This window comes from Helobdella robusta (assembly GCF_000326865.2).
Source record: "Helobdella robusta unplaced genomic scaffold HELROscaffold_3, whole genome shotgun sequence".
Lineage (NCBI taxonomy): Eukaryota > Metazoa > Annelida > Clitellata > Rhynchobdellida > Glossiphoniidae > Helobdella > Helobdella robusta.
This window is the reverse complement of record NW_008704501.1, coordinates 7,866,114-7,883,342: the sequence shown is the minus strand read 5'-3', so window position 1 is coordinate 7,883,342 and position 17,229 is coordinate 7,866,114. Positions and strand designations below refer to the sequence as shown.

The window sequence follows — 17,229 nt, the reverse complement described above, 5'->3', positions numbered from 1 at the left end:
ATATGCGCATATGTATGTGTTTGTTTGTGTGTATGTGTGTGTGTGTGTGTATTTTTACATATATACAGACATAGATACATACATTCATACATAGATTCACTATATACGTACACAACACACATACATACATACATAGATACATACATAGATACATACATACATACATTGTTAACCCTTTTAATCAGATGTTTGACTGTTTGGTGTCATTCATCACGATTTGGTTTTAACATACATACATACACACATACATACGTACATACATACTTAGATACATACACACACACACACACACATGCATACAAACACACAAACATACATACATACACACATATAAACAATTACAAATTCACTCTGGTTTCACGATATAAGCTGAAGCGCATGTAATATAATTACGGTAAGCCACGCGGCAATGGATAGTAAATTGATGGATGCTACCCTTGTTATTATTATCATTGCTACTGATTATTATATGTTATTATTGTTATTTTGTTGTTAAAAATACAATAATTGATATAGAATATTGGGAGAAAAAAATTCTATACGACCTGCCAACCAGGGTTCACAGGTCAATGTGAAGGTCGCGTCTAAAAGGTCACAAGGCCATTTTGTCCTCTTTTTCTCTGGTTAATCATCTCTCAATCGATCTCGATTATTTCGAGAAAAATGTAAATAACTAGAAAAAGAGAGAGAGAGAGAGAGAGAGAGAGAGAGAAATTTCATATCCTGCCATTAGATTCCAAACAAGCTGTCCTTGACATTATCAGCCATGAATGAATGAAGCTCTTGAATATATACACGCATGCGTACATGCATGCATACATACATACATACATACATACATACATACATACATACATACATACATACATTTCTAAATAAATAAACAAACAAATGATGAAAGAAAAGACCACTTCCTTTCAATTCTTTATTCCACTTGAAAGAATGAACGAAGGAATGTATGAATGAATGGGTGAATGAATGAATGAAGGAATAAATGAAGGAATGAAGGATTGCATGAATTAAAAAATAGAATAAATGGATGAATACTCCACTAATTTTCACCATTAAAAAACAAATGCTCACAGCTATCATTTACAATTGATTCCATCCTGATACAAAACTTCACAAACACATAAGTCATACATACAAACAATCAAAAAACACACACACATACATACAAACAAACACATACACAAACAAACACACACACACACATAAGGCACAATCATAGGTACGATAAACAGCCGCAGGCAAGTTTTGTATATTTGTAGGTAGTTACCTTATCAAGTAAATAGATACAACACACACATACAAACATACATACATACAAACATACATACACACCGCTATTGTATCGAAAGATTGATGAACAGACGAACAATGAATGTGCGCTTGGTCAATGAATGCGCCTGGGCTGGAAGCAGACTGTGCTATTATGTATGTGTGTTTATTTGTTTGTATGTATGTATGTATGTATGTATGTATGTATGTATTTCAATTTTCAATTTTGAGAAGCAAATAAAATTTCGTTTCGTATGTATGTATGTATGTTTGTATGCATGTATACATTCATGTATGTATGTTTGTATGAATATACATACATACATACATACATACATACATACATACATATATGCATACATACATACATACATACATACATATATACATATACCGATATGAATTTTTTTTCATGTACACGGTTGATAATAACGTTTCTCATCTCCCTGGCAATAAACAAAAGATATTGATTTATCTTCTGATGTGCGTGTGTAAATTAAGGATGTTACGATGTTTCAAACTTTCGGTATGTCGGTACTTTGTGATGGTAGAATTCACGGTTAGACACGGTTACCGTGTGTTATTAAGATGCATTTGCTTTATGGCCGGTATGCTTTTTTTCTATCTCCAGTTGGTAAGTCGGTTTTTTTTATACGATTTTTTGATATTCGGTCAATCCCAATGCTGTAGGAATATGAGAACCGTCTATATAAAATTTTTATGATCGGTTTCTGGTATAAAACTCGATATGGTTGTGTTGTTTGTCGGTCGGTTATGAGATGTTTATGATTGGTTTGGTGATTGTCTTTATGGTACACTCTATGTATATATGTATGTTTGTATGTATGTATGTCTGTTTGTTTGTTTGTTTGTTTGTTTGTATGTTTGTATGTATGTTTGTTTGTAGGAATGTTTGTATGTATGTATGTTTGTGTGTGGGCGTTCTGATTTGATGGTTAATCTTTGTAGGTAGATATTTTACGAGATATTTTATTGATATTATTATTATTATTGTTGTTGTTGTTGTTTTTGATACAAAAATAATGTATATAATCCATTTTTTTAGCGCATTAATGTTTTAGGTCTGTTTTATTGCCTTGTACTTTTTATTGCAATTCTTTGGTTTGTTGTTTATGATGTGGTAGTTGTTGTTGTTATTATTACTGTTGTTATTATTGCTGTGGTTGTTGTTATTGTTGTTGTTATATGCTTTATTGGGTGTTGATATGAAATTTATGTGGCGCTTAATTGCTTCGGTTGAAAAACGTTTACTCGCCGCTGCTGGCTTGTATCTATTTACAAATTGCTCTTTCTATGTTTTGCCCCAGTTTGAAAAAAAACTATTTAAATGGTTTTCCATAGAAATTCTGAAATTCCATAGAATTTGTTCTTTGCTTTCTGGTCAAGTGCTTACATGTTTTTTTTGGTATTTTGATTGCTTCTCACAAAATCATTTGTCACTCCCTTCTAACTCATCATCATCACGGTTTATAACATTTTTTTTTAATATCACAGCAACCACCACCATTACCCTCGTCATAAACATCATCGTCATTTCCAACAATCACACAATCAACAGCACCACCAACATCAACAACAACATCAACAACAACATCAACAACAACATCAACAACAACATCAACAACAACATCAACAACAACAACAACATCTACAACAACATCAACAACAACATCAACATCAACAACAGCATCAACAACAACATCAACAACAACATCAACAACAACATCACCAACAACAACAACATCACCAACCAGGTGATCACCCATGGCGATTAGCGATGGAAACTTTCAGGCCTTCCTTGCTTTTGAACCAGGGAGATCAGGCACAACTGAACTGTCAGTTTCAGCACGAAGGCACCATTGTAAATGTGGGCGGAGCCGTTGGAGAGCGCAAGTTCCTCAGTTTGGAATGGTTTCATGAAAAAGTGAAAGTACAAAACTCTGTTAGGTTGGTGTGCTTGTTTGAATGTGTGTGCGTGTGTGTGCGTGCGTGTGTGTCTGTGTGAACCGCAAACAAAAAATATAAAAAAAATAACAAAAAGTAATAAGAAAAACAAAGAAAACAAAATAAAAATGAAATTTTTCCTCTCTCCTCTACATTACAATGCATTACATTTTCGGCTATTATCGCTCAGATAACCTTTACTGTTATGATTGTTGTTGTTGTGACAGTTGAGGCTATTTGTATACATTTTTTTCATTCTATTGTTATTACTGAATGAAGAAATGTAATGAATGAATGAGTGAATGAGTGAATGAATGAATGAATGAATGAATGAATGAATGAATGAATGAATGTATTAATGTATGAATGTAATGATAGGATATATGAATAAATAAAAACGTTATCTCAATGCAAACGTGTGCATGGATCGAAACTGTCATAAATAAAATGAAGAAAATGATGTCGGTAGAGAGAGGGAGAGAGAGGAGAGAGAGGGAGAGGAAGAGAAATAGAAGGAGATAAAGAGACAGAGAGAGAGAAAGAAAGAGAGATGGAAAAATGAAAGAATGTAAAAGATTCATGCTATGTAGTTTATTTGGCCGATGGCATATTGTAATGGAGATAAATTAAGTGGCTAGTAAATAATATCCAAGCATCCGTCCATCTATCATTTCATTCATTCTTTCTTTTATCCATCTATCTATCAGTTCATTCATTAATTTGTTCGTTGGTTCGTTCGTCCATTCATTTATTCATCCAAATATCCATTAAATAATTAATTCACTCATTCATCCAAATATTAAATTTTTCTCCTGACCAATCCATTAAATAATTAATTCACTCGTTCATCCAACTATTAATTTCTTTTTCTCCAGATCATTCATCTGAAGCTGACTACCGCACCACGGTCCCCAAATTATTTGTATAGCTCTTAATTTCAACAAATTAACATAGGCAACGATTGACAAATGTTTGGCCTCTTGTTTGCAAATCGTCTCATGGAAATTTTGGAATTTCTGTTTAAGAAGTTCCTCATACTGTTAAGTGCGTTCCGGCGCCATGTTTAGCGACCATATTGGCGGCCATTTTGTTTTTTTTTCGTAATTTCCGTTATCATCATCATCATCATCATCATCCAAATCATCATCACCACCACCATCATCGTCATCATCGGTCGTATTCAGTCTTGTTACTTTGTAATTCTAGACTGCTTCAAATTAGGATCATCGTTTTTTTCCGTGTGTTCCCATCTCGAATGTTCCTTTGTTGCTAAGTGTGAGGATGATGATGGTGGTGGTGGTTGTGGTAGTAATGATGATGTTGATGGCTGTAATGATAAAGGTTATGATGATGATGATGATGATAATAATGTTTGATGATGATGATGTTTACTAAAGTTTAAAGGAACAAAACAATGGCAATTTATAAAATATGACTACCTGAATGAATGAATGGAATGAAAGAATGAATGAATGAATGAATGAATGAAGTAACAAAAAAAACAGATAAAAGAATAAAAGAAGAATGACGGATGGCCAGACATTCATTAAATTAATAATTACATGAGAACAAAAAGCTTTTAAGCTAGGCTGTGTAGACGCTTAATGCTGGCACAAATGTTATATACGTCCCGTATGTTAATTGCTTGTACGTATGTGTGTGTTCGTGCGTGTGTGTGTGTGTGCGCGCGCGTGTGTGTGTGTTGTTAGTGTAGCCGATAGATCAGAATCGTTCGTGGGAGAATTTTCAATGATGGCCTCCAACCTTCTGATAGTGATGATGATGATGACGATTGTGATGATGATGATGACGATGATTGTGATAATGATATATATATATATATTTATAAATTATATTCATACAAAATATTTAATTATTCACATAATTATTTTTTTAATTATCCCTGACCAGGAAACGAGTTCATCGAAACGGGACTCTGTTTATAAATGGAGTTGGCGACGAAGACGCTGGAACCTACAAGTGCTTGGCGACCTTCAACTTTGACCTCACCCTGACATTCACGGTCAATCTTTCCATTTCCTGTGCGTTTTTGTGACAAATTTTTATTTTGTGTTTGTTTTATTTGATAGTTCTATTAGGCGTTGAAGTTTTTGGTTGTTTGTTTGGTGGTTGGTCGTACGTTTAAGTTAAGTTTTGTGAAAGTTCATTTATTGTTTCATTCATTCAATCATTCATTCATTCAATCATTCATTCATTCATTCATCTATCTATCTAATTATCTATCATTCTATATCATAACTTTTCAGTCATTGACGATTTCGGTCCTGAAAATATCACCCCCAAGCCTAATTCACCCACGTGGTGCCGGAAAAGGGTCTCTATTTTGCCAGGTGCAAACCTCCGAAGGGCCGACCAACGCCCACTGTAAAGTTAGTGCATTTGTTGTGCACACACAAACACGTACACGCACATACACCCTGTTAAACCTACACACACACACACACACACACACACACACACACACACACACACACACACACAGATGGTTCGACCCCAACGGGGTAGAGAGGGCTGAAAAGACGACCCACAGCTGGCAAGAACACGGCATAATCAGATTGACTGACATGTCTACCTCGGACGCTGGGAGTTACGTATGTCAGGCTGAAAATATGGCGGGAAAAAAATTGATTTCTGTCGAGTTAGCTGTTTCCGGTTAGCGGTCATGATTATGATTATGCTAGTGTTGATTGTGATGATGATGTTTTCGATAAAGATGATGATGTTTAAAGTAATATTTACAAACTAGAATCTTTTATATTAAACAATAAATTATAAAATAATATAAAGGGAAATATATTTTTTTTATTTCAATTACAGTGCCCCCAAGAATAGGGACGCCCCCGCAGACCATACACGTCAGTGAAGGTGGCGAGGGAGAGTTCAAGTGCAAGGTCATCGCCAGTTCCTACCCCATCACGAAGATTGGATGGAAGTTCGAAGAAATTGTCTTGCACGTAAGGGCTGCTGATGATGATGTTACGTTATTATCATAATCATTTTCGTCGTCGTCATCATCATTTTAACCGAATTTCACTCAGTCGAATGACAAATACTCGGTAAATGAGGAGGATGGGACATTGCAAATCAGGGATGTAACGATCGACGATATCGGCAATTACGCGTGTGTCGTCAACACAACCGGCAGTTCGGTAATCAAGTCCAACTGGGCAAGACTTTACGTGGAACGTAAGCCGATCTTTTGTTTAAATTGTAGTCTGTGTTGCTGTAGAAATCTCTCTGATTGGAAACTAAGATGCTTATCGTTCAAACGCTGTTTCGGATGTTAATTTTCTACTATGCTAAACAAAAGAATTAACTCACTAATAAATTACACAGAATTTTTTCACAACTTCTTCAACATTCAACAATTACTTATTTAACCCCCACGCCCCACCAATCAAATTTCAGGGCAACTAAAATTCGACCCGCCAATGCCGGCCGACGTTTACGTGGAGCTGGACCAGAGGTCAGAGGTCAAATGTGACGTAGTGGGTAAAGTCAAACCGAAGATCATTTGGTTTAGAGAAGGGCGCGAACCGCTTCAGCGAAATGTGATTAGTTCGGAGGGCAAATTAGTGTTTAGTAGGGTTGTGCCTGGGGACGCGGGACGCTACACGTGTTACGCTAGCAACGAACAAGGGTCAATTAATGTCACCGTTAGCGTGCATGTTGTGGGTGAGTTTGAGTTTTTTGGTTTCATTTCGTTTTTATTTAATTAATTAATAAAGACTATAATTTTGTAGAATAATATCTCCAAAATTTGTATCCAACCAATCAGAGAAGCCGGTGATTAAAATCTACCCCACCAACACAACGGTAAGGGAGCACGAGCCAGTCATGTTGCACTGCGTCGTTTACGGGAATCCAACTCCGCAAGTTCATTGGCTGAAAAATAATCAGGTCACCGACTTGGATAAAAATAGATTTTCGGTCGGTTATTCTTTTATATTTTAAACCAATTGTAATAATTTTAAAATGAATTAAAGTTAAAAATACACCAAATTAATCCCAAAATAAAGTCACGTTACCACAAATAGATCAAATGTTTCTTGACTTCCCGAACTTTCAGATCTTCACAAATGGGACGATGCACATCTCCACGGCATTCGTTGAGGACAGCTCCTACTACACGTGCGTGGCATCTAGTGTTGGGGGGTCCAGTGAGAAGCAGGCCTACCTCAGGGTTCTCGCCTCCGGAGAAGGTTTTGTGAATTAAGGAAATATTATTTGTGTATGATAAGTTTAAAAAATTTTGTTACTGCTGTTGTGGATGTTGCTATTTCTACTACTACTACTACTACTACTACTACTACTACTACTACTACTACTACTACTTCTACTACTACTAACTACTACTACTAACTACTACTACTAACTACTACTACTACAACAACTACTACTACTTTAACAAAATTTATAAATTCATTTCGATAAAATCAGATGATTTCAAAACTCCGGTTGATCCGGAAGATGGCGACGGACCTAGCAAAATGGTGGCCATTGTGGTTGTGGTGGTGTTGCTGGCGTTTGTGCTGCTGTTGGCGTTTGTGCTGCTGTTGTGCAAGAGGATGAAGAGGACGTCAAGCAGGAATGGGAGTGCCTCTAATGGAGGTGAGTTTAATTTTTTAAATATTTTTTGACGGGTTGAATTTATTTCATGAAAATTTTTATTTGATTTTTAAAACAACGCGAAGAGTAGTTGCCATTTGTATTAAAAGGTTATCTCGTCATCAATATTTACATTTTCATCTATGTTGTCATTGCTACCACCATCTTAAACATCCGCCCTACATTTTTCAGACCCGGTAAAAGCTGAGAACGGTCACCAAACCAATAATCCGGAACAAATGGGACTAATGAACAAGGACAAATCCTTAGCAGTCCCAGCCACCAACAGTGGCCCCGGCAGTGTGGCGGCTTCAGTGACGAAGGGAAACAGCGCGGGTGATAGCAGCGAGACGAGATCACATGCATCCGGAATCAGTTCCCAACAATCCAACACTCTCAATTCATCACTATCTCACAAATCCCTCGACCGCTTCTCCTTCTCTAGATCTCTCCTTCATAATATTGGGCTACTGGGTTAGATGGACTATGAACTTTTAAAATATTTAAACTGTTTTTTACTGTTGGTTTTTAGCAAACTTTATCTTAGCACAATTTCAACAATAAACGTTATTTATAATTAATAATAGTTTGATGAAAAAATGTTAAATATACATTCAGAGTTAAAAAAGCATCAAACATTAAAAAACGAACCGACAATATCTTCTATGCCGCCCTTATCTCATTTAAAATTCAGAATTTAAATTTTATTTAAATTATTAAAAACTCAAGAAAACTAATTTATATCCATAGGCAAAGGTGAATTTGGCGATGTGATCCTAGCAAAGGCGTACAACATCTCACCGAACAACCCAGAAACAATTGTCTACGTCAAAGTTCTGGGGACGAAAGATGAAGGAATGAGGAACAGTTTCTACGAAAGTCTAGAGATGTACAGTCGGACTAACCAGCCGTTCTTTTCCAATTTGCTGGCCATCTGTAAGGACGATGATCCGCTGCTTGGAGTGTTTGAGTACACCGACTGGGTAGGCTTCGGTGCATTTTATGATTTATTTTTTGTTTCAGGTTGTTTTTAGCGCTGAGTTATTGGAAATATTGTTCTTATTTACAATCATTTCAATAATTTACCAACTAATTCTATCAAAGACGATTCAGTTTGATATAATAACACTTGCTATTTGAGCATTTAACCGTAACCGATCAACTAAGGCTTTGAAGTGTACGATATATTTCTAATTCAACATCACAACTAACTAACCAAACAAATTTCGTTAACTAAACAACACGCACATAAAGACACATCACACCACACACACACACATACACACACAAACAGACACACACACGCACACACACACAGGGAATTTTGAAACAATACTTGGAGTCAAGGCGTCTAAACACCAGTGGCCCAATGTTAAACAGCGCACTGACGAACGAACACAAAATAAGTATCTGCCTACAAACAGCTAAAGCCATGGAGTATCTAACAGGACATATGAAACTAAACCACAAAGATTTAGCTACCAGAAATGTGCTCCTAACTTCGAGGTTCACGATCAAGATTGCGGATTTAGCACTATCTAGAGATCTCTACGCTAATGAGTACTACACGTACCAGCATCATGTCCTTCCGATTAGGTACTCCGATGATAAAATATATATGCCTTAGTTACTTTTATGATAAAATAATTTACTGCTATAATATTTTTAATGATAATATGACAAAAATATAACAATGTTATGATGAAATTATATTATAAAGATACCAAGATATCTCAAAATTTACTTTTATGGCAATAAATAAAAACTCTAAAAATAATTTTATTTCACCAGGTGGATGTCCCCAGAAGCGTTGTTCAACGGCAAGCGAGACACGTGTGCGAGCGAGATTTGGTCATTTGGGGTTTTCCTTTGGGAGGTTTTCACCCTGTCGAGTTTTCCCATATGCGATAAAACGAATGATGAAGTTGTTGTGGCCCTAAAAAATGGAGACGTCGAACTGACCCATCCATCCGGCTGCCCTAACGATGTCTGGATTCTCATTGGTCGCTGCCGAAGTTTCGAGCCTTCGGATAGGCCGAAGTTCAACGAGATCGTTCAGCTATTGGCCGGCGTGATCTCTGATAATGTTGTTTGATTGGCTGTCGGTTGGTAGTTTGAGAAGTAGTTGGTTTGGAATGGAAATATTATTTTTGTATATATATACAAATAGTAATAACAAAGAATGGAATTATTATATTTAAAATATATATATATATATATATATATAAATATATATATATATATATATAATTATTTTTTAATATTTAAGATTAAGATTTATTTTTTAACATTTATGCACGCACTAAGGAAATGTTTTACGAAAATTTTTATATTTGTAGTGGTAAACTTGAGACATACAAAAAAGCGTACAAACAAACATACAAACACACACACATACAAACACACACACATACAAACACACACACACAACAGAGGTATTTATTAAAATACCCAATAAATGCGTACTTCTACGTCATTACCATTCATAACATCTTCAACAAATTCTCAGGTTTTTTCTTACTATATCTCAAAAAACAAATTAAAAATAAAATAAAGATAGTAATGATAATAATTATTATTATTTATTATGACAATTCTGGCATAATTTTTTTCTTTTTTGGCTGTATTTTTTTCTCACGTTACCTCAATGCGTGTAGTAATGTTTTATGTATATTTGTGTTAGTTATACTAGCTTTTTGTTCTTTACATTTGTTAATGTCTATACAATAATAATTAAAATAATAATATAGAATTTACATTAAGAATAGTAATAATAATAAACGTAATATTAATAAATATGATTAATAATTTATTTATTTTTAAATTATTTTTCTCAGCAACATGTATGAGCGTGTATTTTTTTTCTCAGGGTAATTCTCGAACGATTTATTGCTATTATTATTCTTGCTTTTGTTCGTTTTTATTGTTGTTTTCATTATTATTATTATTATTATATTACTTCAGCTTGTACTTTAAATGTTTCTGCTTGTTTTAATTTTAAATTAGTGTAATTTTGTGAGAAAGAGAGAGAGATAGAGAGAGACATATATTATGTTAATTTGTTTTTTTTGTAACTGTTTCAGTTTATACTGTGGGTAAACATGATAGAGAGAGAAAGAGAGAGTAAAAAAAATTTCATTGTTTTGTAATTACTTCGCATAGTACCATGGGTAAAAACGTAAGAGAGAGAGAGAGAGAGCAGAAGAGAGAAGTGAGAGGTGAAAAGAGGATGGCATTTCTACGTCTATCACTCATTTGTTTATAATTAATTAAAGTTATAATCGAGGGTAAAGCATAAATCATTAACAAAGACATTAACACAATCATTCTTCATCTCCTTGTTAATGTAATAACACATTTTTTTTATCGTTCTTCATATATCATTTTTCACCATAAATTTCATGTTGAGTTTCTGTTGTTATAAGAATTAATCGTTATATATATATATATATATGTATGTATATATATACTTGTACATTTATGACAATTATGAAATATATATTTATATATATATATACATAAATATATATATACTTATTATTTAGTTGTTTAGCAGAGTTGAAAGGGTAAATACGTGTATGAACTGCGGATAACTATTTATTATTATTACAATTTATATGTATATACACACACATATATATATATATTATATATGTATATATATATATATATATATATATATGCAATTATCATTATTATATATATATATATGTAATGTTTACATATAAATTATATATATATATACCTTTTTAATTTGTATATCATTAAGTAGTTTTAATGAAATAAAACACAGAAGTTGTTTCCTCATTAATTTAGGAATTAACACAGGAATATAATAATTAAATTATTGTTTAAAACCACATATATATTATTGTGCGTGTTTAAGAGGACAGAGATAGATAGATAGATAGATAGATAGATAGATAGATAGATAGATAGATAGATGGATGGATGGATGGATGGATAGATGGATGGATAAATAGAGAGAGAGAGAGAGAGAGAGAGAGAGAGAGAGAGAGAGAGAGAGAGAGAGAGAGAGAGAAAGATGATAGAGATAGAGAGAGAGAAAGGATTTACTGAAATTACAATAAAAACAACAGATACCCAGTATTATACGCTGCATACTAGTGAGGTTAATCGAAATATCGGATCAAATAAATGATTGAATGAGTGGCCAAATAAACGAATGAATGATTGAATGAGTGGTCAAATAAATAAATAAATAAATAAATGAAACAAAGAAGCATTAAGTGAATGAAAAATCGTATGAATTGATCGAATTAAACTAATACCTTTTAAAATAAAACATAGAAATAAAAAAGTCAATTAAACGAGAGTTTTAAAATGAAAAGAAACTGTTTCTATCTTTAAAAAGGCCGAAAAAACCAAATAATGATATTGCAAATTGAAGAGACACGGAAAGAAATAAGAGAATTATAAGTAGAATTAAAATCATGGTTTCCTCTCAACATAGAGATCGAGTAGTGTCGTCGTTCGGTTATCTTCACGGATTCTGCCACTGCCTATCGGCTTCTTCTTACTTCCCAAATTTGTCCCCACCATCTTTCTTTTATTATTATTATTATTATTATTACGACCTGGTGATAAGAATGATGACAGCGATGATGATGGCGTTGATGTTGTGAAGGTAGTGTTATTATTCTTACTATTATTATCATTATTATTATTATTATTATTGCCAATGTTTTTATCTTTGTTGCAAAATTCTTTTATATACTTATCGATGGGGTTGATGTTTTGTGGCGGTTTTGGATGAGGTTGTTGTTGTTTTTCAGGTTGATTTTGTTGTCTTTGTTGTTGATTTCTTTGCTGATTTTCTTGTCTTTGTTGTTGATTCTGTTGTCTTTGTAGCTGACAGGCGTAATGATAATCTTCATGCTCCGGGAAATCCCAGGCGGATATCACGTGACCGCATTTGTCACATGTTATGTTGTCAGCATTTTGATAATGTTGTGAGCTGATGTTGACGTCATTCTGTTGCTGTTGTTGTTGTTGTTGTTGTTGTTTTGGCGAGTTTAGCCTTTGAAAGAGAAATTCATCCAAGGCAGTCTTTGGTTTTTGTTGTAACTTTTTGACAGTGAGATCGACAATTCTTCTTTTGTTGCTACTGTTGTTGGTGTCTTTGATACCTTGGCTGCTGTTGTTGTCTTTCTGGCTGTTGTAGTCTTTGATGCCGTTGTGGCTGTTGTTGTCTTTGTGGCTGTTGTTGTCTTTGATGTTGTTCTCGTTTTTGTAAGGAGCCACAACAGCCAAATTTTTTTCTTCTAGTTCGTCTCTTATTTTCGAATAAGAGGCCAGATGACTTTCGACGACATTATGAATGTTTACGACGTTTTCATCATCATCGTCATCTGCATTGGTGGTGGCGGTGGCGGTATCATTATAATTATCATTGACATCATCATCATTTATGTTTTTAGTGTTGTTTCTATCAGAAAATTTAATAAAAGCGGAATCTGAAGTTTGTGAATTAACATTGCTGCTGTCACAGTTGCTTACAAAACTGCTTTCTAGCCATTTTTCGATAAGTTTCCTTTTAACCGAGTTGTCATCTTGACCGAAATGCTGCTGAACTTCCTCTTGCCTGGCCTTAATTAAACTTTCATCTTCTGTTAATGATTGTTGTTGTTGTTGTCGTTGGTCGCATTCATTCATTTGTTGTTGTTGTCTTCTCTCTCTGGCACGATCTCTCATTCTACTGAACACACCAGGAATCATAGTGTCGTGCTTCCTCGAGATCGAAGTATCATTACAGCACTTCCTCTTAGTTCCATCTACTTCACTTCTAAAAAAACTCTCCCGGTCGATGACGTCATGACCATTATTATAATTAGCAGCAGCAACGTCATCCCAACTTTCAACGCCCCCACCACCACGACCACCGTCGTCTACCTCGTTACGATCGTCAGCATCGTCGTCATCGACCATTCGAACAAACTGCTTTTGAAAAGTCTCGCCATCATCACTACCATTATTATCACAGCTAACAATACGACCATTCAGTCTTCTTTGAGCCGCTGGCGAGAAGCTGTCAATGAAGCGCTTCAGGTTTGTGGTCGTCGGGTGGCCGCTGGAGTCAGACAGGGCGACAAATTTGCTGGCCGTCACACCGAGGTTTACGATCGGGGGTAGCCTTTTGAATGTTAACAGCTGATCAACGACATTAACAACAACAAAATACCAGCAAATATCATATATACGCACACATCAGCAATACCAACAACGAAACTCATTCACTCATTATAAAATCTAGTACTAATCATAATTGTCATCGTCGCCAAGTTCACTCACAATCACAAAAACGCCTCAAGTGACAAGAGACTAACCAAGCAACAACACTGTCACTGATATTGCAGTTACTACTATTAGTACTAGTATAATTACTGCAATTGTAATTAGTATTGAATTTGCAGATCATGTTATAGGCACAATTAGCGATGTGGTGGACGTCATACTGTGGTAGTGGGCAGCTTCGAGTCGAGGATTGTGGCACGGGGTAGGCTTGGTGTGATAGAGATACTGTCAATGTCTTGGCCAATCTTTTGTTCTGCGTATTGTTGTCGTTGGTGGTGGTGTTGTTGTTGGGGTGTTTTGGAGTGTCTTTTTGGTGTGTTGTTTGTCGCTTCAATGTATTTTTTGTTTGCTTATCTTTTGTCGTACAACCACACTGATGACATCATTTCCAACAACAACAACAACAACAACGACAACGACGACAACGACTAACAGCTTCCAAGTCCTTCTTCAGCCTCTCAACTACTTCTTCCGTGAGTTGTTTCAGCCAGAGCATTACCTGCATCATCACCATCATCATCACCATCATCATTATAATCGCTAATTCTCCCATCATCATCACCACCATCCCAGCCAGCACCATTGCCCTAACCATCACCATCTTCCTCATCTTCATCAGCAGCAGCAACTCAGCCAACATCATCGAAACCATCACAGCCAACATCATCATCAAAACCTTATCCTTGGTATCTAGTTGTTCTTTCCCATTGAAATTCTTACTACAGCCGATACTTTGCGGCAACTGCCTGGCCTGGACTGGCTCGTGTTCGATACCCCGACACATGTTATACAGCCAGGAGCTGGTTGGTTGGATGGTTGGTTGGTTGGTTGGTTGGACAATTACTGTGATTGATTGGTTGGTTAAAAGGTAAACTATGATAAACTAAGAACAAAAAAAAACGAATCAATCAACTAACTCTCCATTTCAACTAACCCATTCTTGTGGCCATACTTAGAAGAGAGAAGACTTTCAGAGAATTGACACAGATCTGACATGACCCCAACCCCGAGGTCATCTTTTAAACTTTGACCTAATTTCCCTCCAAGATTTCGACTGTAAACACGGAAATTATGGCGAAAAGATAGATTCAAAATTATGTTAATTACGACAATAACAAAAAACAATCAAACAATTGAACAAACAAATGAACAAACAAACAAACATGCATACAAACATAAATACAAAAACGAACATACAAACTGACACTTTATGTAATTTGGTTTTAACAAAAACTGCCTGGACAGCTTCATTTGAGAGCAATGTTTGTTTGTTTGGCTTGTTCAGACCACAAGCCAATTTAGCTAGCACCTTTTTTATATTAATTTTTTTAACTTTAATTCAATATACCTAACCAGTTAGCTAATTATTAATTTGTTAAAACGTTTGTAAATTCATTTATTCAATTACTAATTCATTTTTTACTTTTCCATTCATTCGTTTAATAATTCAACCATCCATTCATCTTTAATCTTATTAGTGCATTCATTCAAACACCTATTAAATAATTCATCTGTCCATTAATTCATTTCTCCATTCATCCATCCAATATTCAATTCCTTCATCACAATTATCATCCCTCAATCAGTCAATCCATCCAGTCATCTGACTTTGTTATGAGAGATTCCAGCTGAGCATTTGAACCTGGTAACTTTGAATATCTCAGCTCTCATCTCCTCAATGATACATGCACCTATAGCTAGCTTTACATTGTACTTGTCTCTACGATTCTCAAGCCATAATTTTGTCAGAATTTGACTGGGTGGCTCTGAAAATAATAATTATGAAATGATTATTAATACCACAAAAAAAAACAATAATTATTATTTCAAGACAATCAACTTTCATTATCTACATTTTTCTATATTCTGCATCACCATCACCAAAAATGATAAAAACCAACTTTCTGATTCTGCAAGGTCAAGGCTATCCTCTATAACTCCACCCTCCCCATCTCCATGATATTCAGCAATGATGGTATTAGGCAGAAGATCAATGGTCACCTGTAGTCGTTATTAACCTTTTATCAACCTCTGCCGTTAGATCTATATAAGCCTCATCGATACTGGCTCGCTCAATACAGCACTTTAGGTTCATGCTCATCAATGTCTCAATTACCTCGGCCCCAGCCTCTCTGTATCTGTTTGGTTGAATATCATTAAGATTAAACAAGCAAGTTAATTACAAAATTTATTAAAATCATTAATTTGTAGGTTTTTAATCAAATAATTTTTACTTGGAAATCATAGCACCTTAAAGACAAAATTAGCAACCTAATCTGTATTTGATTTATTTGATACGCTTTTGCAAAGGCAAGATAGATTAAAAATGAGATTGTTAAAATTATTAGTAGAACAGTGATGAAAATAAAATAAAGCAATCAGTAGTAAAAAAACTAACTTGAGATAATTTTTGAAAATCTTTGAAACTCCCACTAACTTAGTCAGGTTGGCTTTCCCTCTAGATTCAGGCACACGAACAAGATGAATGACTGGACACTTGGCCTTAGCCTCATCACCCATCATTCCTCTGGTAACTCCCAGGTGCCTGGCTTCATAGTTCACTGCTATGATCCTGAAAATTTATAAGAACCTAGGACGTACAGGCCAAACAAGTTAGGATTCAATTAATTAAATTTAATTTAAATATTTACTTATTTATAATTATTAATTAGAACTAGTCTAGTCATACCCTCCACCCTTGTAAGTTCTGTACTGAACAACGGCGCACGGTAAACCAGCGAGTGACGGATCGGCTCTTTGTTCAACTTGAACATAAAAACAATCCATATCAATCAATCCGATCACTCGATCCATGACGGACCGCCCTACTAAATATTTAAACAGTAAATTATTAAAAATTAGTTTGTGCAATGACAGCAAATTCAAATTTCGTGTTAAATTTGAAAAAAGAACAGTCAAGTGTAGAAAGCCGAACGTAATTATAAAGACTTTTTTATCTACCGTAAGCTATCTATCCTAACCCTCAACCTTAGACGAACGTTAGCCCCCAATATCACTAAACAGTTCAGCGACGAAACA

The 17,229-nt window shown here is 35.0% G+C and overlaps 3 protein-coding genes across 3 annotated transcripts in view; 1 reads left to right on the top strand and 2 right to left on the bottom strand.

Moving 5' to 3' along the window:
* Positions 1-10,686, top strand: part of HELRODRAFT_106742 (hypothetical protein) — a gene marked incomplete at its 5' end in the record, with an annotated part of 21,836 nt that extends 11,150 nt beyond the window's left edge. The window contains 16 exons of the mRNA XM_009021732.1: positions 3,057-3,249; positions 5,158-5,288; positions 5,514-5,568; positions 5,598-5,636; positions 5,750-5,919; positions 6,085-6,221; positions 6,306-6,453; positions 6,676-6,942; positions 7,046-7,197; positions 7,337-7,469; positions 7,702-7,878; positions 8,068-8,349; positions 8,626-8,858; positions 9,194-9,471; positions 9,667-10,095; positions 10,124-10,686. Of these exons, the coding sequence (XP_009019980.1) occupies positions 3,057-3,249; positions 5,158-5,288; positions 5,514-5,568; positions 5,598-5,636; positions 5,750-5,919; positions 6,085-6,221; positions 6,306-6,453; positions 6,676-6,942; positions 7,046-7,197; positions 7,337-7,469; positions 7,702-7,878; positions 8,068-8,349; positions 8,626-8,858; positions 9,194-9,471; positions 9,667-9,970 (2,699 nt within the window). The 3' untranslated portion in view covers positions 9,971-10,095; positions 10,124-10,686. The remainder of the gene's footprint in view (positions 1-3,056; positions 3,250-5,157; positions 5,289-5,513; positions 5,569-5,597; positions 5,637-5,749; positions 5,920-6,084; positions 6,222-6,305; positions 6,454-6,675; positions 6,943-7,045; positions 7,198-7,336; positions 7,470-7,701; positions 7,879-8,067; positions 8,350-8,625; positions 8,859-9,193; positions 9,472-9,666; positions 10,096-10,123) is intronic.
* Positions 10,687-12,327: 1,641 nt separating this feature from the next.
* On the bottom strand, positions 12,328-14,974 carry HELRODRAFT_161856 (hypothetical protein; the record flags this gene model as incomplete). The annotated part of the gene is made up of 4 exons (XM_009021731.1): positions 12,328-14,029; positions 14,223-14,443; positions 14,624-14,689; positions 14,867-14,974. 4 exons carry the CDS (start codon positions 14,972-14,974, stop codon positions 12,328-12,330), a joined length of 2,097 nt encoding a protein of 698 aa, XP_009019979.1.
* Positions 14,975-15,789: 815 nt separating this feature from the next.
* HELRODRAFT_161855 (hypothetical protein) lies at positions 15,790-17,004 on the bottom strand (the record flags this gene model as incomplete). Its single annotated transcript, XM_009021730.1, has 5 exons — positions 15,790-15,956; positions 16,092-16,191; positions 16,307-16,328; positions 16,589-16,762; positions 16,880-17,004. 5 exons carry the CDS (start codon positions 17,002-17,004, stop codon positions 15,790-15,792), a joined length of 588 nt encoding a protein of 195 aa, XP_009019978.1.
* Positions 17,005-17,229: the final 225 nt, after the last annotated feature.